Source organism: Melanotaenia boesemani, chromosome 22, assembly GCF_017639745.1.
Source record: "Melanotaenia boesemani isolate fMelBoe1 chromosome 22, fMelBoe1.pri, whole genome shotgun sequence".
Taxonomy (NCBI): Eukaryota; Metazoa; Chordata; class Actinopteri; order Atheriniformes; family Melanotaeniidae; genus Melanotaenia; species Melanotaenia boesemani.
In genome coordinates this window covers 27440435-27466300 of record NC_055703.1, presented here as the reverse complement: position 1 = coordinate 27466300, position 25866 = coordinate 27440435, and the positions used below count along the sequence as shown (strand labels likewise).

The 25866-nt window shown below is 43.3% G+C and overlaps 2 protein-coding genes across 2 annotated transcripts in view; one reads left to right on the top strand and one right to left on the bottom strand.

Moving 5' to 3' along the window:
• Window positions 1-25866, bottom strand: part of LOC121634100 (gastrula zinc finger protein XlCGF57.1-like) — a 540387-nt gene that overhangs the window by 342001 nt on the left and 172520 nt on the right. The gene's annotated exons all lie outside the window — the stretch shown is intronic.
• On the top strand, window positions 2412-25825 carry LOC121633613. The gene is made up of 4 exons (XM_041975752.1): window positions 2412-2435; window positions 2549-2839; window positions 13213-13401; window positions 25556-25825. The coding sequence occupies exons 1-4, from the start codon at window positions 2412-2414 to the stop codon at window positions 25763-25765; spliced, it is 714 nt and encodes a 237-aa protein (XP_041831686.1). The 3' UTR covers window positions 25766-25825.

Sequence of the window (25866 nt, the reverse complement as noted above, 5' to 3'; positions counted from 1 at the left end):
AAATGCTGTCTGTCAGTGTTTGCCTCCAAAGTGCAAACAGGCTCACGTTTGTTTTCTCAGCTCCTTTCATGTCTTTCAGCATGAAAAGGTGAACTAGTTGAGTCTGTCAAACCTCACTACTGTCGCGGGTAAATTAGCCATTGGCTTCTTTTCTTCTCTTCAACTCATCGATTGTTTCCAGGATTTAATGCAGGACTTTACCCTTTCTGCACATCAGATGCAGAACTTGAACAACTCACCATGTCAATTTGGAGTGAAGACAAATCTAACTCTATTTAAATGTGAGGAAGAATAATAAATCAACTTTTATCCAAAAGGAGACGTCTTCACATTTTCCTCTGCAGAAGAAACATGGATGGATGGATGGATGGATGGATGGATGGATGGATGGATGGATGGATGGATGATGGATGATGGATGGATGGATGAATGGATGGGTGGAAGAATGATGGATGGATGGGTGGATGATGGGCAGGTGGGTGGGTTGATGGATGGATGGATGGATAGATGGGTGGGTGGGTGGGTGGATAGATGGATGAATGAATGGATAGTTGGATGGGTGGATGGATGGATTGATGATGGATGGTTGGGTGGATGATGGATGGATGGATGGGTGGGTGGGTGGATGGATGATGGATGGATGGATGGATGGATGGATGGATGGATGGATAGATAGATGGATGATGGATGGGTGGATGGATGGATAGATGGATGGATGGATGATGGGTGGATAGATGGATGGGTGGATGGATGGATGATGATGGATGGGTGGATGGATGGATGGATGGATGGATGGATGGATGGATGGATGGATAGATAGATGGATGATGGATGGGTGGATGGATGGATTGATGATGGATGGTTGGGTGGATGATGGATGGATGGATGGGTGGGTGGGTGGATGGATGATGGATGGATGGATGGATGGATGGATGGATGGATGGATGGATAGATAGATGGATGATGGATGGGTGGATGGATGGATAGATGGATGGATGGATGATGGGTGGATAGATGGATGGGTGGATGGATGGATGATGATGGATGGGTGGATGGATGGATGGATGGATGGATGGATGGATGGATGGATGGATGGATGGATGGATAGATAGATGGATGATGGATGGGTGGATGGATGGATAGATGGATGGGTGGATGGATAGATGGATGGGTGGATGGATGGATGGTTGGGTGGATGATGGATGGATGGATGGATGGATGGATGGATGGATGGATGGATGGATGGATGGATGGATAGATAGATGGATGATGGATGGGTGGATGGATGGATAGATGGATGGGTGGATGGATAGATGGATGGGTGGATGGATGGATGGTTGGGTGGATGATGGATGGATGGATGGATGGATGGATGGATGGATGGATGGATGGATGGATGGATGGGTGGGTGGGTGGATGATGGGTGGATGGATGGATGGGTGGATGATGGGTGGATGGATGGATGGATGGATGGATGGATGGATGGATGGATAGATGGATGATGGATGGGTGGATGGATGGATGGATGGATGGATGGATGGATGGATGATGGATGGGTGGATGGATGGATGGATGGATGGATGGATAGATAGATGGATGATGGATGGGTGGATGGATGGATAGATGGATGGATGGATGATGGGTGGATAGATGGATGGGTGGATGGATGGATGGATGGATGGATGGATAGATGGATGATGGATGGGTGGATGGATGGATGGATGGATGGATGGATAGATGGATGATGGATGGGTGGATGGATGGATGGATGGATGGATGGATGGATGGCTAGATGGATGATGGATGGGTGGATGGATGGATAGATGGATGGATGGATGATGGGTGGATAGATGGATGATGGGTGGGTTGATGGATGGATGGGTGGATGGATGGGTGGATGGATAGATGGGTGGGTGGGTGGATGGATAGATGGATGAATAAATGGATAGTTGGATGGGTGGATGGATGGATTGATGATGGATGGTTGGGTGGATGGATGGATGGATGGATGGATGGATGGATGGATGATGGGTGGATGGATGGATGGATAGATGGATGATGGATGGGTGGATGGATGGATGGATGGATGGATGGATAGATGGATGATGGATGGGTGGATGGATGGATGGATGGATGGATGGATGGATGGATGGATGGATGATGGGTGGGTGGATGGATGGATGGATGGATAGATGGATGATGGGTGGGTGGATGGATGGGTGGATGGATGATGGATGGATGGATGGATGGATGGATGGATGGATGGATGATGGATGGATGGGTGGATGATGGATGGATGGGTGGATGATGGATGGGTGGATGGATATAATTTCCTCATGTATATTTAATTTCAGAAATCCTTTCCGTTGTATATAAACTACACATAGATAGATACTCACACACGGCTCATGATGTGTTCAGGATCAGCGCTGAATGTAGGACACCTTCTCAACTCAACACATAATCTTTAGAGAAACAGCGAGCGATAGCTCCGACTGCTCAGAGGAGTCAGTGCTTGTTCCTGTTGTTTTCTGGACATTATTGACAGCTTCTTGTTTACCTGTGGCGCTTCCATCTGGACCTGTGGGTCCTCACTGAGCCCGTTACAACTGGGACCGTCTCTGCAGAGGCTGATTGGCATAAAAACCCACTGAGCTGCAACAGCGAGGAACCTGGCAGTCAGGAAATTGCAGTCGGTCAGAGCGTAGCTTCACGGCAGATCCTGATGGTGCAGGACTGTCACATCAGCTGCAAGTCGCCGGGCGGACTCATCCTGCTGTTACAGAAGACAGAGAGTAGAGGACATAATTACAGCCCTCTTCTTTTCTCTAAGCTGATTGTAAAGCTTCACACATGTAAATATGGAGCAAAATCTCATAATAATGGTGAAGTATTGATGGAAGTGGATTATTATTGATCAAGTGTTTGATATTTTTTCCCTAAACTACAAAGAAATGTGTTAAAAGTAATAAAAATGACAAATAAAAAGTGTCAGCTTTTCCCACTTCTTCAAACAAAGACAATTTTGTTGTGTTTTTAATATATAAAACAAAAAAAATAGAAGTAATTAAAAGTTTTCCAGCTAATCTGGTGATTTTAACTGTTTAACACTACATTTATTTACTATGGTAAAAAAAACTGATGAATACAGTTAAAGAAAAAGAATAAAATAAAATAACACTTAATTATGAAGTATTAGTAAATCAATTATTAATTAAATATTAATAAATAAAAACAAATAAATTAATTAGATAAAAAGAAATACATTTAAAAGAAGGCCAGTTGCAAATTCTCAACAATAAGAATGTTTTCGTGTGTAAACATCTGCGTCTCGAAGGTTTATTTAACCTCTTCCTGACTAGACCTTTCTGTACAGGATGAGATCCTGCTGTCCTGCAGATGTTAGCAGACAGCAGGATGTAGCAATGCTAACATGTAGCATAGCAACACGACGGGTGAAACTCAGCTAAAAGCCAAGCATTAGCATCCAAACACAGTTCAAACACTGAACCATTACTGTATATATATATATATATGAATGTAAGAAAACCATGAGAACAGCTCTGTCCACGTTAGCGCTTCGGCTAATTTCTCCACACAAACAAGGAGTCGCATGAAAGCAGAGACTCTGTTGGTTCCAGAGACGTCTGTCTCATCACTGTGGGACTGAAACTCAGGAGCTAGCAGCCAGGACCAGAAATCATTTCTTACTGTTGCTGTTTTGTGGTGAAAAGTTTGATTCCAGCTCTACAAACTCTGCTAATGTGTTCTCATGTGAATCCTGGACCACTTTACTCATTCCTGGGTGAACTGGGCTGTTTTCACTGAAAGTGTAATGTTTCAACCATTCACACATCCTGCTGTGTTCAGGTGAATTTACTCTGACAGTGACTTCTATCCTGATTCTGGCACATCTAATAATCTCACGTCTCAGCTTTCTGTAGCGACCAGGAATAAACACACAACCCTGATTTTATTTCAGGGATGTTATTTCATACAGGAGGCAGAAAAAATAGGTTCTGTGAAGAAGACGTTAGAGGTTGTCAAAACTACCACAGACATTTGTTTATATGTTATAGCACACAACAAGAAGATGGATGAAGTTTTTTATTTAATCTTCAAGTCTTGCTGTGATCCATCTTTTTAGATGAAACAGTATAAAACCACATGTTCCAGCATCTGTTTTTTCCACATTCAGCCTGAGTGGGGAAGCTTGTTAGTATTCTCATGGCATCGCGTCTGCAGCCGGTCGGCAGGGCAACGCCGGCTCCTCTGATGAGCTGCAGATCCAGTAAATCTGAGCCGAGTCTCGGGCCTCTCCAGCAGGTCATCCCTGACATCTCAGCAGAGTCTCACAAAAAAAAACAAAAAAAAATGAAGACTCACGAATTCACCTTTGGCCTCTAAAAAGTGCCGTTATGAAGAGGCTTCTGGAGGTACAGGAGGACGCTCGAGTGGCTTTGTGTCTGTCTCATATTCTTACCTGTGACTTTTAAGAGTTCAGTCGTCCTCTGGGAGAGTCTGCACATGAAAAGAGAGGATTTGAAGAATAGGCTGGATTTATAGTTTAAGTTTCTCCTCACAAGTTGGTCTTTGAGGTGTCAGTGGGATCGTTTTTGAAAACAAACTAAAGGCTGTTGCAATCTGAGGCAGTTTTGCTGTAAAACATCACAACATTTAGTATTTGGAGAGACTGCAGGACCATGTCTTTTTGCTTAGTTTCCTTTAAAGTAAACAGGCGGTTATAATGAGCAGCTGCAACCTTCGGCTACAGTTATGGGAACATCTTGGACTCAGTTGATAAAAAGCTGCCACGTAGATTTGTTCTACTACCAAACATTCAGTCTCTCTTCCAAGATGTCCCATGTTTCATCTCCAGAAACTGGTCTGAAGCAGCAGATAGTTCCAGATATCAGGATCTGAACTGATGTGTCCCAGTTAGTAGCCACGTTTGGGCTGAATCCGGGCAACAGAAGTCATCCTAATACGGGAAGCCTTCTTTACATGGGGGTCATAGTTTTTGCTATCTGGGGTATATCTCCATGCTTAAATCCTTCCTGGATCATGTAGAAGGGTCTATGACACCACGGGATCGAAAGCTGAACTCACATCCAAACTGTGTGACAGCGCCTCTCATCTTCTGGTTTGGTTCCTAAAAAGTGCTCATAGTCTGCTGTTTTGGGGGTTTATTGGCCATTTTCACTTCAACATTTACAAAAAACACTTGGAATGGGAGGAATGGGACACCAGATGTTTGGCTGCTGAGCAGACTCAGAGGAATTTCAATCAATCGATTAACCAGATTTTATTTATAAAGCACTTTCATGCATAAAGCAACACAAAGTGCTTCACATCCATCCATCCATTATCTGCTGCTTATCCGGAGCCGGGTTGCGGGGGCAGCTGTTTAAGCAGGGAAACCCAGACTTCCCTCTCCCCGGCCACATTCACCAGCTCATCCAGGGGGATCCTGAGGCGTTCCCAGGCCTGCCGAGAGATGTAGTGTCCTGGGTTTTCCCCGGGGCCTCTTTCCAGTGGAACGTGCTCGGAACACCTCACCAGGGAGGCGTCCAGGGGGCATCCTAACCAGATGCCTGAGCCACCTCATCTGGCTCCTCTCGATGTGGAGAAGCAGCGGGTCTACTCTGAGCCCCTTCCAGATCACCGAGCCTCTCCCCCTATCTCTAAGGGAGAGCCCGGCCACCCTGCAGAGAAAACTCATTTCGCCTGCTTGTATTCGCAATCTTGTTATTTGTGTCACTACCCACAGCTCATGATCATAGGTGAGGGTAGGAACGTAGATCGACTGGTAAATCGAGAGCTTTGCCTTTTGGTTCAGCTCACTCTTCATAATGACAGACCGATGCAGAGTCCGCATCACTGCAGACACCGCACTGATCCGCCTGTCGATCTCCCGCTCCATCCTTTCCTCACTCGTGAACAAGACCCTGAAATACATAAACTCCTCCACTTGGGGCAGGACCTCATTGCAGACCCGGAGAAGGCCACTCCACCGTTTTCCGGCTGAGGACCATGGTGTCGGACTTGGAGGTGCTGATTCTCATCCCAGCCGCTTCACACTCGACTGTGAATCGCTCCAGTGAGAGATCACGGCCTGATGAAGCCAACAGAACCACATCATCCGCAAAGAGCAGAGACCTAATCCTGAGGCCACCAAACCGGGTGGGTACTCTGAACTGCTATTTGGTGCATAAGCACAAACAACAGTCAGGACCCATCCCCCTACCTGAAGATGGAGGAAGGCTACCCTTTCGTCCACCAGGGTAAACCCCAACATACAGGTGCCAAGTTGGGGGCAATGAGCATGCGCACACCTGCTCGGCACCTCTCACTGGGAGCAACTCCAGAATAGAAGAGGGTCCAGCCCCTCTCAAGGGACAGTGGTTCCAGAGCCCAAGCCGTGCGTTAAGATGAGTCCAACTATATCTAGCTGGAACCGCTCAACCTCACGCACCAGGTCAGGCTCCTTCCCCGCCAGAGAGGTGACATTCCACGTCCTTAGAGCTAGATTCTGCAGCCGAGGATTAGATCGCCAGGGTCCCCACCTCTCCTGCGGGCCCCTCCTGCAGGTTTTGAGCCCACGGGAGGGGGGACCCATCATCCTTTCGGTCTGAGCCCGACCGAACCACATGGGCAAAGGCCCGGCCACCAAGTGCTCACCTCCGTGCCCCGCTTCCAGGCCTGGCTCCACAGGGGGGCCCCAGTGACCCACGTCCAGGCATGGGAAACCTCTGTCCATGGTTTGTCGTCATCATAGGGGTGTTTTGAGCTGCGCTTCATCTGGTCCCTCCCCTAGACACTAGTGATGTGTCGGTCACGAACGATTGGTTCAGTATGAACTAATCCTTTATATGACTCGGGAGTAACGGGTCCTCTCAGTGAGCGATTCGTTCATTTTCATGCGGTACCTCCTCTCCCCACATGGCAGGCAGCTGCATAAACTCAGTCAGTAGGTCAGGACAGGAAACAGAAGTGATTCGTTCAGGACTCGCTCAGGTCCGTCCTCAGGTCCTCGTTCTTTTGTCACGTGACAGCCAGGCTGCTCAGGCATTTGTGACAGACAGCTCGGGCTGCACAGTCTCGTTCTCGGTCTCGTTCTCGTTCATCATTCAGGCTGTTTGGCGAGCAGTACGTTCGCTCTCAGATTGGTCTCTCTAATTCTTCTCTCTGTCACGTGACAGGCAACTCGGTCTCTGAACGGGTCTTCCTTCGTTCGTTCACAGCTCAAGCTGTATCAAGCTCAGCAGTACGTTCGCTCTCGGCTCGGTCTCTTGTTCATTTGTCACGTGATAGTTACCGAGTCACTGTTGCGCTGTTAAACAATGGCAGGGAGGATGTAGGACACAAATCACTTTATTGTGGTGTGTATTTGCTTCCCTACGTTTTCACATGGTTTTACTGCTTGAGAATCGCGGACTTTTTTACAACGCCACCTGCTGTAAAAATGAACGACATGATTCGTTCAAGATTCGTTCACTTTACTGTTCGACAGTAAAAGACCTGGGTTAGTGAAAAGAGTCGAACTTCGCATCACTACTAGACACCTGTTTGCCATGGGTGACCCTACCAGGGGCATAAAGCACATGTTTTATCATGTGCTTCACATGGATCTATCAGGCGAAACGTCATGAACATGATGCAGCTATGCTGGAGGATACATTAGCTGTTGCATGTAAATGGGAGCATGCCCAGGAAGCACTGAAACTTCTCCCTCCACCACATGTCTTCACCTGCTCTGACGTCACACGCTGCTTCCCCATTTGCAACTGATAAGACACTGACAGATATGGTGTCCACTATACAGGACAAATCTCATTCTGACCCATCTGCAGGATTGCTCAGCGCTGTCAACCAGCTTTCTAAGGATGTTCACGACTTCATGCATGAGCTTTCTGAGCTGAAACTGAAGCGTGCACACACCGCTTGACACGGGTCTGCTGATTCGGGAACGTACAAACATGGATATGACCACGCTGAGGAACTATGCGGTGAACATGGTCGGGACAGATATCGCCGCTCTCCATTTGCATTACCTGACCGGGGCTCCTACTACCCTACGTTCATCAGCTTGGTTCGAGCAGGATGCGTGGTGAACATCTCCAGAAGACAGACACGCCAACCACAGAGACGGCTACCATGTGAGCTTTACTGACAACTGCCGGGGTCAGGGAAACGAATGGTAGCAGTTACTGAGGGCCACGTATCTGCTTCTATTGTTGAGGCCCATGCACAGGTGACATCACCCGCATGCAGCACACCCACACGCCATGTGTTAGCTGTTATTGAGAATGTTGCTACTAAAGTCCATCTAGACACAGGCTCAGATATATCACTAATTAGTGAAGCTTTCAGGATGTCCATTCCCTCCTTGTGCACAAAGCCAATGCAACATGCTCAATTTTTCCCTAGAGCTGTGACAGGCGACTATCTGGACAACCTAGATTCATTTCCTATTTCTATTAGGATAGGTAGTGATGTTTTCACCCACACAGTGCAGGTTGTCAGAAGAAATCACGCAGCCAGTGATCTTAGGCTGGGACTTCCTGCTTTGACATCATTAGGTTTTAGATCTGAAAAGGTCGCTACCATCAGTAACCAATTCACTGAGCCTGACCAACTCAGCCTTACCAAACCAGCTACTGGTGCCTCACTCTGCTCCTTCTGCTCTCTAAATGAGGACCAAGTCTCTAAACTTCTAGTCAACTCAAAACCCACGACCTGTCCTCTTGATCCAGTTCCCTCTGACATCCTGCAGAGCATTTTACCTACAATCAAAACTGCAGTAACCCATATTATCACCTCCTCTCTTAAAGCCGGTGTCTTTCCCTCTGCCTTCGAGCAAGCTCGGGTTACCCTGCTGCTGAAGAAACCCACACTCAGCCCAGCCCAGGTTGGAAACTACCGGCCGGTCTCACTGCTTCCATTCATGTCTAAACTACTATAACGTGCCGTCTTCAGTCAGGTCTCACAGTTCCTCCAAGACAACAACGTGTTAAATCTATATCAGTCTGGCTATAGGCAAGGCAGCTCTACTGAAACTGCTCTCCTGTCAGTTACTGACTCCCTTCGGGTTGCCAGATCCGCTGGTCAATCCTCAGTTCTTATACTGCTGGACCTGTCTGCTGCCTTTGACACGGTCAACCATCATATTATGTTCTCCACACTCTCGGAGCTTGGCATCTCTGGATGTGTCCTCTTGTGGTTTATGTCCAAACTCACAGGAAGATCCTTCAAAGTATATTGGCAAGGGGGCGTGTCCAGATCACATGGGCTGACAACAGGGGTGCCTCCGGGCTACCAACAGCCCCTGTCAAAGTGGAAGATGCCGGCGATCATAAACTTCAGTAAGTATTATTAGCAGTCATTTGCTACTCATTTTAAAGTGTTTTATGCTGGGCTTACATCAGAACACTTTGAAAGGATTTGCAATACTCTAGAAAACTACCAGCTCGCATCTAAAGACAAATGTTTAGAGTTTTAAGTCTTAGCCTAGTCTCACACTGATTTGATGTTTCATCACCGCTTCTTGTTCGTCTATTTTTTTTTTTTTTTTGCTGGTGTTCTGACTGTCAGTGCCCTGGTGGTCTATAGAAATTTAGATATATTATTTTATAATAAGCTTTCAACTGAAGAGCCACGTATTCGAAAGAAGTAAAAATTCCAAGCGATAACTGCTTACACTGAAATGATTCATTAAATAAAACTGCTCCTCCTCCTCCTCTCCGGTTCAGTCTGACCTCACTGATAAAACTAAAGTTAGGAGGGGTTGATTCTATAAGAGCAGCTGCACTGTTATTTTAGTTTAACAAGGTTTCAGTTAAAACATAAAATCAAGGTTGTGCTCAGTTATAATATCATTAATTAAAAATGTTTTCCCTGCTAATGACCTAACATTTAATAAAGCTAACTTAATGGCTTTGGAATTGTTTATCCTATGTTTGGTGGCACGCTGTGGCTCACAGGGTATGTTAACTCTACTGGAAACCTTTTAGAAAGCAGCTCTCTGTGTTCTGACCGAGTTACTTTTCTCCTTCAGTTACCAAACAGTACAGATATTTTTGAGCCTTCTAATAAACAGGGATCCATCTTGTCCTGGGAAAAATCCTGACTGCCATTATCCACACAGCCTGGACCCTCCACACATCATACATCCGAAACATGAAGCTGGCATGGTGGTATAGGAGGGGCTGGGTGCCCTCTCTTTAGCCGCTCTGGTGGGGGGTTTATTGGGGACAAAAACATACTGGGTCATGGGGTTAGATTGGTCGCAATAGTGACCAGCTCCTTCATCTGGGAGGTGAAGTCCAGGAGGGGTGGACGAATGGGGTCGGTCCTCGCCGAGAGCTTTGGGGCTTTCTTTGGGAGGGGGCTGAGGTGGTTTTTTCTTAAGGTTTCCTCTAGGTTCTGTCTTATCACATTGTTTTGGTCTCTCTTGTCTGTTGTCCTTGTCCGAGGGAACAGAGTCTGTTCAGAAAATAAAACAGGTGAACAGCTTCACTCTTGACCTGCTCAGGCAGAATCCATCCGTCTTACAAAAGTACCTGCGGTCCCAGAAGTTAAAATGAACTGGATGTGTGGTACATGCAGCCGACAGCCATGCATTCAGACTAAACAGCCTACTGAATTTCTCCAATCCTCTGATGGGAGGGAGAGGCCACTGATGAATATCCAGGCATTCAGACAGCTGATCGTATCCAGTGATGTTGTTTCATAACATCACTCGGCCCCACATGGTCGGAGTCCTTCTTACAGGAAGTGGTAGTGTAGCGGTTACCTCAGCAGTTTTTGGTCCAGGAGACCTCTCTCTCCAGCCCGTCCAGGCAGAAGTTCAACAATAGAAAATCTGCTATTTGAGTTAGAAATTAGTAGAATGCACCTGGTGTTTTGTGGATATTTTAAGAATTATATCTTATCTGGAACTGGGGTTGTAACACGTGCAACTGAATTTACCTGCACATCAGTAAATGTAGACAGAGGGAAGCCATCTGATATCTGAATCTGTGCTGCTAGTGCAGAAAATCACCATTAGAGCTCCTTCAGCATAAAATACCGCTTCAGTCCAGCAGATGGCGGCAGTGTACGGTGAATCAGGACCAGCACAAACTGGTACCAGTTCCTTCCCACATAAACATGGAGGCACAGGCAGGAAAAAGGCTCACATGACATTTATTTCTTCTCTGATGGGTTCAGGTCTTCACTCAAACTTATTTAAATGCCCTAAATAAAATTATTTAACCTTTAATTGTGTTAAAATTCTTGTTAAACCTGACAGAAAAAGCAGGTAAGATGGACTCAGAGTGGGGGAAGACCAGAACCTCCAGGTCCAGTCCAGTCTCCCTGCACCACGCTCCATCCTGGAAACACCACCTGTAACTAACTTGTGTGTTTCCATCCTCATACCCCCCCTTCCTACAACTCTTCCACACACCCACACATGTAGGGATTTGGGGAGCGTGCATGTGTTATAGCATGTGCTCTGGTCCACAGGGGGCCTGCCTTGGATAATTGACTTCCGACTTTTAGACACAGACAACTTTATTAATCCCTTTGGGAGGTTCCCTCAAGAAACTGAGGTTTCATTACAGCCCGCACTGTCAGGAAAATAAAAATAAGAAGAATGTAATAATGTGACAGTAAAAAAACAAGTATGACAAGAATACATGCAAATAATAGAACTACAGGAGTAATAAAACAATCTATACATAAATATATACATTTTACTATATATTTACTTTACTATATATTTACTATATATATATATATATACATCATTACTTCAAGAGATCCACACCCGTCTTTTGCCGAAGATTTGGGCCAAGATAAAGAGACACGAATTTGACATCTCCCCAGAAAACCAGAAGCTAACTCACGTATTCATTTTTAAAAAGTTTTGTTCTTTAAGTAAAGCTACAGAGGAACACGTCCTGGCTTTTCTGGAAGTCAATTTTGAATGCGTTAACGAGGCTTATACATTTATGTACATATGCACACACACATACATATATATAGAACCTGATCTCATCTTTCTGCTTTACTGATGAATTAACTCTGAAAGTGACCATGTGACTATATCATCGGTCTAGAACTAGTCTAATATCACAACTAGTCTGACCAGATAGTAACTACATGTTTAGGTTATTAACTCGCTGTACTGAGCCGGTGGAAATCAACCATTCAGCTACATAACCCTCCTTTATTAAATGGAATTAAATTAAATTACTACTCTATCTGAGCAGAAGTCATCTGAGTGGACAGTGTGACAGTTAATAAAATATAAATATCTTTCATAATGATAAGAAGATTGTAGTTTAAGTCTCATTTTCAGATAACAGAAGCCAACACAGGTTTAGATAAATATGCACTATGGTTTAAGTATCTTTGAATATTTAAACATCCAATTCTATGACTTTTAGTGGTGAAAAAGTCCAAAGAACGCAGATTCAGCTGGTCTACCACGAGATGTAGACGGGTTCATTCTAAAGTTAACAAACCAGAATATTCTGCTCACTCTTTATATACTTTGATTTATCCCCACCTGTCTTACTGGGAAAAATACTTTTCTAACCAGTCTTCTGTAAATCCTGGTCCAGTCCAACTAGTCTGCTCCACCCATCCCTTCATTTAAGAAATTAAAAATGATAACTATGAAATGAATACATTTCAGATACGTTTTTTTCTATAAAATGTTTTCAAACATGGGAAACTTGTTGAGTTTTGTGTCCTGCTCCTGTCATCTGGGGGTCTGGCTTCCAGGTGCTGGTCTGAGGGATCACCTGGGACCAGATTCCTGCATCTTTCGAAGCCTGGACCAGCCCTTCAGCCAATTCCTCTGCTTTCCAGAGGGCCGAAACTGTCCTGTGTCAAGTCTTTATCATTGACCTCGTCCACCGTGTCCTGTTCCAGCTTTTCAGTCAGGGCATCCAGGCTCCCAGATATATATATATATATATATATATATATATATATATATATATGTGTGTGTGTGTGTGTGTGTGTTTCTTCCTCCTCTAGATGCAGTGTCATTCAGTCTTCACAACTTCAGTCCTCCTCAGCAGCACTACAAGGGTCTATACCCACCATCTCTTTTCACACCTCACACAGTCCTGTCATTTGCAGAAATACTCTGATTACTCTGCAGTTGTGGGGAGAAGCTGAGTACAGAGAACTGGTCAGTTAATCTGTTGACTTCAGGAGAACAAGAACAAACAAAGCACAGTTTACATCCTGGAAGAAGAGGTGGAGGTGGTGGAGGAATACCAGCACCTCGGAGTTCGGCTGGACAAGAGAGTGGACTGGGAATGCAACACAGGAGCATCTAGAGAAAGGACAGAGCAGACTCTGCTTCTGGAGGAAGCTGCAGCCATCACCCTCCACAACAAGGTTTGACTTTTGCGTGAAACCGTGAAAATGCTGATCTGTATCTGAATAGATTTTAATGTGATTTTATTCCATGACTATCCGCGTCAAAGCGGAATTAATCTGGCGGAACGATAGTTTAGGACTCCCGTTTCGACTGTCGGACATTCTTTCAGACGAACTGCTTTGGAGCAGTACTGGTTACCATGGTAACACAGCCGGGACTCCCTCCTGATTTTCACAGTAAACATTAAATTACAAACTTCCATCCAAGTTGTTGTTTTCCGAGGCAGTCCCGCCTGCTGGAGTCCCGCGTGACACACCTCCCACGCCAAGATCGATCTCCGCCCGCGCCCGCGGATTCTTCCGGGTGGCTCGTACCAAACGCTCTACAATTTGGGGGCGTGGCCAAAGGATCGGTGACGTCCTTTGACGCACACGGTTCCTTTAATGTTTGTGACATCACACGGTGGAACGGTTATATCTGGGCGTTTTTATAGAAGATATTTAATTTTTCCAGAAACACTCGTGTCTCCACAACAGAACCTGTTTTATCAAGTTTTTAGTCCCAGATTTTCCCAGAAAACATGGAATCACAAAAGGAAACCAAGATGGTAACATGGTCAACAGTCAGGACCACTTTTATAAGCAGTGGCCAACTCACAGAACCGGCTCTCCCTAAGCCTGTTCCTGCGTTGTTGAAATTCTACAAGGAACGGCTTTCCCTGGAAGCCAAGAGGGCGGCAAGAAAAGCCATTCTGAAAAACATCTTTGACAACCTGGTCATGCACGCTTTTTCCAAAGCACAGACGCACCCGACAAAAGAACAGATTCGAGACATGTACTCGTGGCTGTTTGAGAAAATCAGTGAAGAGGTGGTACCTGTTCAATTTAAATTGTCCCCAAAGAAGCAGAAAAATATTCACAAGAAGATTTATAAAAAGATCTGCAAGTTCGCAAGGAACAAAGGAAGAGTGCTGGAACTTCTGGCTTTAAAAAATGACATCAGTGTCAATGTGATGGTTTCAGCTTTTAAAGACGCCCTGTTAGGGGTTACCAGGCGAACTGGCATCACGAAATTTATGGCAAATCGCATCAACGAGTCCAAGAAAAAAGTTCTAAACACTGTTCCAAACCTGTTTCAAAAGGATATAGATGAGGCCACAGAAGACCACAAAGAAGCTGTAGATACTATTGTTAGATCACTGATCAACCTCATTGTAAAACAAGCTAAAATAAAACCAGAATTGGTAAAATTTCCTATCATCTACATTCGCATCGTAACAAGGGTCTGGAACGAGATGAAAAAATATGACTTTGATATCTCCTACGAAAGGCTGAATGGTATTCATAACCTCATTTATAAGGACATCTGTAAGAGCCTTCCTAACCTCCAATGGATGGAGAACCTTTCGCTTTTAGAGCCGATAATAGATCCATTTATCGTTGCTTCTGTCAAGAAAATCCTTCTGGGTCCTGACATCAAACCAGAAGAAAAAACATGGCAGAAAATCATTCCTGAAAACTGCACGATTGAGACCAATTTATTAGAGGATCTGACGAACAACGACGCACAGGGCTCAGAAGACGTCTACAAAATAGCAGTTGACTTTCTTTTACGAAAATTGATCAACCGTGCAATTGATAAGACAGATGTTGCACCGGTTCCTAGAAGACTTCAAGAGATCCACACCCGTCTTTTGCCGAAGATTTGGGCCCAGATAAAGGGACACGAATTTGACATCTCCCCAGAAAACCTGAAGCTAACTCACATATTCATTTTTAATAAGTTTTGTTCTTTAAGTAAAGCTACAGAGGAACACGTCCTGGCTTTTCTGGAAGTCAATTTTGAATGCGTTAACGAGGCTTTGGTCACCGCTTTCAAAAGCATCCTGTTGGATCCCTCCCAGAGGCCTGGATTCTTTAAAAGGTTGTGGGTTCGTGCAGGTGTTTGGGCTAAAAAAAGAATGGCTAAAAAGAAATCCAGAAAGATAGCTTTAGAACTCAGACCAGTACAACCGAGACCACCCTCCAAAGAAGTAGCGGGGCAAGTTCTTAGGAAATACTTTAAACTTGCCAAAGACAACGCCATGGTACCACCTCGGAAAGGATATAACGAACTTCATGACTTTACGTTTCCACACATCTGGAAAATAACTGAAGGAGGGAATTTTTATTGGAAGCCCAGAAAAATTCCTAAGATAAAGTATTGTATTTACACTGACCATTGTTCCAGCTACGCCTTCGAAACTTCTGCAGTCATTTATGCACTCCGTTCAAGTTCGAAATGGGAGAAAATCAGGTTCATCTGCGCTTTCAAAAATACGTTTCTGAGACCCCCGCCACACCAAGTCATAGAGAAAGTTTATTTTCATCTGTAGGTAAAAACATCTCATTAATGACCTCAGTTATCTGTAAATGTTTTAATCATATCAGTAATTATGCAATAAATATGCATATTTTTGAGACAAGTTCATTTAATGAACACACAAGAGCAAACATGTAAATAGGCAACTGAAGTAGCCTAGTAGATAATTGCATTTGATTGTCACAACACAAGACAACAATGCACCATACCATACCAACTTTATTTATAAAGCTCTTTAAAACAACAACGTGGCTGAGGAAAGTGCTGTACAACAAAGCAAAACCAAGACAAAAAAGAACAATAAAAACATTAAAACCCAAGATCAAAATTAAAAGCAAATTTATAAAAAGTAAACAGACACCGGGACACTTTTAAAACAGACAAAAAGCCACAAAAAATAGGATGTGAGGTTATGATGTGTAAATGGCTGAGACGTGAACACAGGACGGTTTCTCCTGCTTCCCCCCTGGACGGGTTAAATGGACTCGGACAGGGACAGAACATCAGCTTCCCCCCTGGACGGGTTAAATGGACTCGGACAGGGACAGAACATCAGCTTTCCATCGACTGATGCAGTTTCTCATGCAAGACAAGAACTAACACATCCAGAGGAGTTCCTCTCTGCTGCAAGGTCGGTCCTTCAGACAAGGTAAGGTAGCACACTGTACAACAGTCAATTCAATTTATTCTTTTTAAAGAGTTTTAGTGGAAATACATAAATGTAAACAGCAAGGTGTTTTTATGGATATGTGCAGGACTGAAAGCACCAGACACTTAAGCCGAAAGTCTCAACAATCCAGTAACTAAAAGCTCCAAAAAACGAAATAAAAGATAATAAGACTTAGAGATGTGACGTTCATAAATGAATTGATTCTTTTGAACGGCTCTTTTAAATGAACGATGGGAACCGATTCACAACTGTGAGCCGTTCATTTATGAGCCATTCTTTTTATATACAATTTTTTTTCACTTTCATCAAATCAAATCAAATCAAACTTCACTTATAAAGCGCTTTTCATGCCACAGGCAACATAACGTTCTTTACATGATTGAAAGCATAAGAATAAAAACACTCAATGAAATCTTTAACACAGTCACACGCACACACGTATACACACACACACCAAGCCCAACCCCACACCCCCACCCCCTTCCAGCTAAAAATGACTGAATGAATAAATAAGTAAATAAGAAGTAGTATAGTTGAGTAAAATGAAAATAAAATAAATTAAAGCCGCAAGCGGCATCCATCTGGTCCGAGCGTCCTGGACCCCGCCACCCGATACTAATATGTTGCCATGACAACTGGTGGTGTAATGCATTAAGGACCCAACGTGTATGAATCATGTCAAGTTTGGTGCAGTTCCCATGTGTTCCTATGGAGATATGAGCAAACCGTGTTTCATGGCGAGAAGGCCTTTTTCCGTCGGTTGTCACGGCAACATGCTTTCTCCTATTAGAAAGATTTGAATAGTGTTTGGTCCCCAACTTGTCAGGAAGGTCCCCACCAAGTTTGGATTCAATCACACAAATCCCCTTAGACTAGTTCGTTCAAATACGATGCGTATAAGGTGGAACAAATGGCATTGAAATCCAAGATGGCAGGCACCCCGTTGCCATGGAAACAGGTGTTCGATTAACTTCTTTGCTGGACTTGGGGTGTTACACGTATGAATACTGTGAACTTTGGTGCAGTTCCCATGTATTTCTATGGAGATATGAGCAACCCGTGTTTCATGGCGAGAAGGTCATTTTCCGTCGGTTGCCAGGGTAACACGCTTTCTGCTTTTAGAAAGATTTGAGGAGCGTTTGGTCCCCAACTTGTGAGGAAGCTTCCCACCAAGTTTGGAGTCAGTCGCACGAATCTCCTCAGAGTAGTTCGTTCAAATACGATATGTGTAAAGTGGAAAAAATGGGAAAAACATGAACGTACACGCCAAGATGGCGGGCACCCCGTTACCATAGCAACAGGTGTTCCATTGACTTTTCTGCTTGACTCGGGGTGTTACACGTGTGTGCCGAGTTTCGTGTTCCTACGTCGAAGTAGACTTTCGGGACCCCATTCATTGCGCGATTTTTTTGGCGTCTAGGTGGCGCTGTTGAGCCACTTTTGTATTGAAGTCTATGCGGACCTTAGAATATCGAAATTTGCTCGGGTCTTGATGTGTGTGCCAAATTTCACAACTTTTCATGGGTGTTTAGGGGGTCAAATTTGGCGTCGAAGCGCTTAGAAAAAGAAGAAAAATAATAAACATTTGGAAAACAATAGGGTCCTTCCATACTTCGTATGGCTCGGACCCTAATAAAAACAAACCTAAAAATGAAGGATATTTGGCGGAATGCATTACATATTTTTTTCTATGTTAAAGTTGTATTTGTGAAGCACAGAAAAACAGACCGGATGGCAGCCTGAGTCCTAAAAAACTGACACAAGGTTGGTTACCTTAAAAATCCACAAAACTTACCAGCTTTCATGTCACCCGGCAGATTAGTGAGAAGAAAAGAGGACTTTAATCTTTCAGCAACCATGTGTGAAATTACTACTGTGTACCACTGCTGATTCTGTGCCAGTACAATAATATTTGGAGGAAATCTGAATCCAAACATGGGTGTTACTTTGACATTTGCTGCCTTCTTAAATATTTTTGTACATCTACAACAGTCAGACCAAACGCTGACAAATCACACCCCACAGCAGCTGGGTCCACTAAGAATAGGAATGGCTCAAAGAGCATGGCAAAGTTCCCCTAGCATCCAAACTCTCCATTTTGATAGCATTTGTAGGCAGAAAGCCCGATTTACACACCCTCTCACTTCACAATTCACGGGGGCTGAAGGGTTTATTATTAAAATTATATTCATGGTCAATGTTCAGACTGGCCAGAGCAGTTTCGATGGCAGTAAAAAAAATAAATAAACATAAATATTAAATATTAGACTGATTACTTTGGTTGATCTTATTTGTATGAGACTGCAAATGGAAGAAAAAAATAAAGATAGCATTGTATAGTTCAGTAGATTATTGTCCTGTAATTATAGCTGCTCCTTATTTGTTTATGTTAGAAAAATAATATATATATATATATATATATTTACATATGTTTGTTTGTTAAGAAGACGGACAAATCCTTTCTGGTTCTTTCTTCTTCGTGGTCTGAATTTAGGTATTCCCTCTGCACATGATCTTCAGCAATTTCCCAAACATGTTTTATAGACATTTACAACTAAAACTCAGAATCCTTCATTTGTGTCCACAGATTAATACCTTCTGCCACAATGGCCACCCCTTCAACCAGAGAAACATTACAGATGTCTGATGAAAATGGAGCCAGATCAAATACTTTAATCAGATCAAATCAAACTTTATTTATAAAGCACTTTTCATGCAACACAAAGTGCTTCACATGAAAATCAATTTATGCATATTAAAAACAAAACGAGCCTTTACACACGCCAAAAGAGACTACATAAAAAAAAACACTCAAAGTCTTTCATACAGCTGCACTCACAAACACGCATATTTACACACAATTACCCCCCCACTGTAGGTATAAAACACTAAAAGTGATAAACATCTGGCTTCATGCTGCTGAGAGGAAATAATATCATGGGGATCCAGCCACACCAGGAGCCAGGGTTAGGGTTAGGGCCAACCAGACATGGGCGATCCCCCTGGCAACAACCCCCAGACTGAGCAGGCAGAGCCCCCGGCGTGGAGGATCCCCACCAGGAAAACACTGGAGTTAAAATAAAGATTAAATAACCTTAAGAAACAATAAGCTAAGAGTAAATAATAACAAAAAAGAATGAAATACAGCTGAGAAAAATTAAATGAAAATATAATAAGACATAAAATTAAAAATAAATTAAGATCAAATAAAATTTAGTTAAAAGTTAAGTTAAACATTAGGCCTTTAGCCTCTTTTTAAAAATATCAACAGTCTCATTAATGAAGCACCCCGTACTCTGCCCGATTAAAAGAAAAAAACCAGCCGAATTTTACTACTGGGACGTTTCACCTCTTATTCAAAGGCCCTTTCTGGTTTAGAGGTTAGTCCAATTCCCTTTATTCAAGCTCTTAGAGTTACCATGGCACGGATGATTTAGAAGGTAAAACCAGTTAGATCAAATTAATTCAACAGAGAGTTTTTTGCAAGTTTAGGATGAAATAGTCATTGATTACTAACATTTTGCTACTCATTTTAAAGTGTATTATTCTGGGCTTACATCAGAACACTTTGAGACAAGAGTCTAGAAAACTACCAGCTGACATCTAAGACAAATGTTTAGAATTTTAAGTGTCAGCCTAGTCTCAGACCGATTTGACAATTTAACGTTTCATCACCGCTTCTTGTTCGTCTATTTTTAAAAATTTTTATTTTATTTTTGCCGGTGTTTTGACTGTCAGGATTCTGGTTTCTGCTTTTCTCAGAGCTCATCTATTGGTTGTTGATCGTGTTTCGTCACTGCGATCCAAGACGAGAGAAAGATTGAAAGCCCAGATTACCAGTTTAAAGCTAACGACTGAGATGACGGCAACGTGCTGCGACTCCAGTCAGACTCCTCAGATTTCCTAAAGACTTCTGTTTTCAGTCTGCGACCGTGAAAATGGTTTGGTGTGAGCCCAGCATTAGTTAAACCTGTTTTGGGGCTGCACAGTGTGGAATTTGCTTGTTCTCCTTATGATTTTGTGGGTTTTCTTCAGGTTCTCTGGCTTCCTACCATCATCCAAAGAAACGATGTCAGGCTAATTTGTTGCTCTAAATTCTCTTTAGGAGCGGTTGTTTGTGTTGGACCTTTTATGGATGGGTGGCCTGTCCAGGGTGTACCTGTTAATTGCTGGCTAGTAGGCTCCAGCTTCCCTGCAACCTTTAATTAGAATGGTATAGGAAATTAATGAGTAGTTGAACTTTAGGTGGCTGTAGCTCAGGAGGAAGAGCAGTCGTCTTTCGACCGGAAGGTAGGCGGATCGATTCCAGGCTTCCACTGACTACATGCTGAAGTGTCCTTGGGCAAGACGCTTAACCCCACGTTGCCTCCTGATGTGCCTATCGGGGTGTGAGTGGGTGAATGTGATAAGTAGTGTAAAGCGCTTTGAGTGGTCAAACTGACTGGAAAAGCGCTATATAAGTACAAGTCCATTTACCATCCCTCCAGACTGAGATCCAGACCTTATTCCTTCTCATTGGGCTGAAATACATTTAAATGACCTTTTCAGCTACAAAAGATCTTCTTCATCTTTTCAGGTGTTTAAAAAATATAAAACAAAGCTGAACTTTTTGTCAAAAACAGATCAGATCACGCATCGTTCTGCTCTCTAAAAGCTTTTTTTCTCCTCAGCATTATTGATTCCTGCCTCCATCCTTGCGACACTCTTGCTCTTAAGTCATTTCCCCGTCAATCCTCCTGAATTCTCCTGCTTTGCTGCTGTACAGACGCTTCCTGCTTTTGCTCTCCCTTCTGCTGCATTCTTCCTCTTTTTATTTTGATTTGTACACTGATTTTTCCTCTTTTTTACCTACAAACCCGCCCACAGTAGTTTTTTGATACCTATACAGGGTGTGCAGAATTATTAGGCAAGTTGTATTTTTGAGGATTAATTTTATTATAGAACAACAACTATGTTCGCAATGAACACAAAAGACTCATAAATATCAAAGCTGAATGTTTTTGGAAGTTGGAGTGGGGCTTTTTTAGTTTTAGTATCTTAGGAGGATATTTCTGTGTGCAGGTGACTATTACTGTGCATAATTATTAGGCAACTTAACAAAAACCAAATATATACCCATTTCACTTATTTATTTTCACCAGGGAAACCAATATAACAACTCAAAATTTACAAATACATTTCTGGCATTCAAAAACAAAACAAAAACAAATCAGTGACCAATATAACCACCTTTCTTTGTGAGGACACTCAAAAGCCTGCCATCCATAGATTCTGTCAGTGTCTTGATCTGTTCATGATCAACATCGCGTGCAGCAGCAACCACAGCCTCCCAGACCCTGTTCAGAGAGGTGTACTGTTTTCCCTCCCTGTAGATCTCACATTTGATGAGGGACCACAGGTTCTCTATGGGGTTAAGATCAGGTGAACAAGGAGGCCATGTCATTATTTTTTCTTCTTTTAGACCTTTTCTGGCCAGCCACGCAGTGGAGTACTTGGATGCGTGTGATGGAGCATTGTCCTGCATGAAAATCATGTTTTTCTTCAACGATGCTGACTTCTTCCTGTACCACTGCTTGAAGAAGGTGTCTTCCAGAAACTGGCAGTAGGTCTGGGAGTTGAGCTTGACTCCATCCTCAACCCGAAAAGGTCCCACAAGCTCATCTTTGATGATACCAGCCCATACCAGTACCCCACCTCCACCTTGCTGGCGTCTGAGTCGGAGTGGAGCTCTCTGCCCTGTACTGATCCAGCCACGGGCCCATCCATCTGGCCCATCAAGACTCACTCTCATTTCATCAGTCCATAAAACCTTAGAAAAATCAGTCTTATGATCTTTCTTGGCCCAGTCTTGACATTTTATCTTGTGTGTCTTGTTCAGTGGTGGTCGTTTTTCAGCCTTCCTTACCTTGGCCATGTCCCTGAGTATTGCACACCTTGTGCTTCTTGGCACTCCAGTGATGTTGCAGCTCTGAAATATGGCAAAACTGGTGGCCAATGGCATCTTGGCAGCTTCACGCTTGATTTTCCTCAGTTCATGGGCAGTTATTTTGCGCCTTGTTTTTTCAACACGCTTCTTGCGACCCTGTTGACTATTTTGAATGAAACGCTTGATTGTTCAATGATCACGCCTCAAAAGCTTGGCAATTTTAAGAGTGCTGCATCCCTCTGCAAGACATCTCACTATTTTTGACTTTTCAGAGTCCGTCAAATCTCTCTTCTGTGAGCAAATAACTGTCTAGTTGACTATCTAGTCTTTTATGAAGCAGAGAAAGAAGTTTGAACTCAGGAGAAGTAAAATAATTTTCATGTTAATACCAGTAGTGTGTGTTACATTTTCAGACGTATTGATTAAATTTCCCCTCAGAGGTTCAGTGTGTAACAAAGTCAAGGTCAAGGGCTAATGACATTTAATATTTAAAAACTAGTTGTAGGAAAAAAAGTATGGGGATAAAAATATATTTTATTTTCCTATTAAAACTAAATCACATGCTATATTATGCCACCATTTTTTTATGACACTGCACTAAAACATATAGGTGCCTTTCTTGACACAGTCTGCTTATAAATTAAAAGTGGAATGAATATCAAAAAGGAAAAATAGCCCACTCGGAGAGAAGGCGAACCTGAACAGGTGCGTTTTTAACTGACTAGAAGTGAAGTTATGTTGTAAAGATTGGGGGTGTAGTGAATTCCACAGTTGGGGGCAGAGTGGCTGAACTCTCCTTCCCACTGCGCTGAGGCGAATGGGAGGACAGTGAGATGAATAGATGAAGAGGATCTGATGACTGACAGGAACAATGAAATGGAGAAGGTCAGAGATGTATGAACGAGGTTGTGAAGATTAATTTATACTGAATGTGACATGTGACCAGGAGACGGTGTGATGTGGGAAGTTGATGACGTTCTTGTAATATGAGCTGCTGTGTTTTGTACTAGTTGTAGTTTATGGGAAGCCAGTGCAGCTGGATTAGTGATGGAGTGACATGAGTGAATTTGGAGGATTTGTTATCAGCCTTGAAGCAGCGTTGTTAACAACTGGAAGACGGTCAAGAGATTTTTTTGCTTAAGCAATAATCAAGTCTGGATGAGATGAAGGCATGGACGACCATCTCCATCTAAGATAGATTTACTACGACAGATGCTAAAATATGACACTTCCTACCACAATGCTTTGTATGAAAATGCTATCGACAAACATGCTATCATGGATCACTCATTGTGGATTTACCAAATATTTACCATTTAATACATAGTAACCTGCTGGCATAAGCCAACGTTTGCTGTGTTTCTGTGAACCGAGGGAACAAATGACCAAATTCATGCTGAAATAGTTGGGATTTACCAACCAAACAACTATTTCCTACAAATTTTGTGCCTCTTTTTCAGCTGTCAGTTCAATTGCCTGACAGGTGTGACTAAGACTGAATATTTCAAATTAATCTTCAGAGTCCTGCATGTGAGCTCCCAGGAAAGAGTCCAGCATTGACCCGAGCAGTCCAGCCACACCTCCATACACAGAGAGAAACAGTCAAACGGACAGCACTTTTGGTATTTTATTGAGAAAGTTTCCAGAAAATAATGCCATAAAAAAGGTCAAAACTGGAAATCATGTGATACCCTACCACACAGCAGAAATCAGGGCGAGGTAATGTGGTGGCTACTTCAGTGGTTTTGGATCCAGAGGACCTGGGTTCAGGTCCCCAGTGTTCCATCAAAGGCAAATCACTCAGAAAGTCCCACTGGTGGACCCACTAGCATTTTTGTGGCCCCCTCCCAGGAAGCTGGTGACCAGTCCAACAGGAGAATGACTGAACTATGCAGAGAAACTGTGAAACACAAGTCAAAGCTTTAAAAGTAACTGTTTCCAGCATGCTTGGTGTGGTGTAGTGGATACCTCAGTGGTTTATGGTCCAGAAGAACCAAGTTCATGTCCCCAGTGTCCCATCAGGGCTGAATCCTCTCAGAGAACTCCATGAGACCTTGGATGTACCAAAGAGAAATTTGTTGGAACTATCATCTATATACCATAGTAAAAACCATTTTTAGTAACACACATCTATCCGTAGATGATATGTACACAGATCAAACGTTTCACATTGAGCCACTGACTAGCTCAGCTGGTGGGGTTTCCGCCTCCCACTCGGGAGACCTGAGTTCAACTCTGGGTGTGAGGCCACTAAATGCTACGGCAAGGGGGAGCCAGGACGCCAGAACACAAGGGGGAGTTAACTTCCCCCCTTGAAATAGGATGTTTTATAGTAGATAGTAGGGATATATCAACACAGATGACACCTGTGACACTATGATATGATGATGTATGTACGTATGTATAGAAGGATTGGATTGGATAGGATAGAGTATACACCCCCAGGTCTGGAATGATGTATCTGAATGATGAATGTTGAATACACATACAGGCCTGGAGTGTAATGGGTTGATAGGTCAGTTATGTATGTATGTATGTATGTATGTGCTTAAAAGGGTTGCACCACAGGTGTCATCTATACGTTGATATATCCTGTTATGGAGTGGCTTGGTTTTTTTAATTTACTTTAACTTTACCAACCAATAGAAGTTCCATTGTGATTCAGAATATCTGTTACAAGAGAGGGCTGGCCAAAGTAGCAGCCAAATACAGTTTACTTGTGAGTAGTTGAATTCTACATGACCCACTTTTACTTCCATACCGTATACTTTAGTAGTAGGGCTAATAATACCTGTAACATGTAGTGAAGTATGCTCTAGTAGAAAGATTCTGTTACAATAGAAGTTCAGTGGGCAGAAAGAAGTTTTCATTGACTGTAATCATTAAAGTTCTTTCACCTTCCTTCTGTTTTACTTCAGTAGCTGACAAACCTATTCCCATCTGTCTTAAACAGTTTTGTTGTCTTAGAGAAGTCAGTCATGATGTTGTTCTTCCTTTCTGTAAATATCTAAAATAGTTTGTTGTCATGTTGTGCTGTTTCTAATAAATCATCTTTCCAAACTTCAATGGTCAGCAACTGTCTAAAATTGTGTGTGAAGATGTAAGATTACATCCTGCTATTTAAGTAGCGGGACATCTGGTGTTTCATGTACCCAGTAAAATATTAGCCTGTTCTAGTTTTCTGATTTATAACCCCTACTTGTTACCTCCCCAGAGTACGGGGAGGGGACACGGCCCCCTCCCCAACCCACCGGAGCGGGATGGTTTTATGATCCAGGTACCGGCAACGGGCAGGATTCGAACTAGACGCTGCACCACTGGCGACTTACGGTTCTCTGCCAACCCCACCACGCCACCGAGGCCCTTCACACTCAGACTTGTTCTCGTGGTGCTTTTATCTTTTCATTTTGGCCATTGGCCGTGAAAATTGATGTGGTGAATTAAGAGATTTGATGCAGGTCCTTCTGCCTCCAGAGTACTCTCCTACCAGCCTGAGCTACTCTTCTGGATATGGAACACCTCACA

Coding starts and splice junctions, on each gene's coding strand:
- LOC121633613 (XM_041975752.1), top strand. CDS start 2,412: ATGTGTTCAGGATCAGCGCTGAAT. Junction 2,840..13,212: donor TTCTTTTCTCTAAGCTGATT/GTAAAGCTTCAC, acceptor TGTTGACTTCAG/GAGAACAAGAACAAACAAAG. Junction 13,402..25,555: donor CCATCACCCTCCACAACAAG/GTTTGACTTTTG, acceptor TTACCTCCCCAG/AGTACGGGGAGGGGACACGG.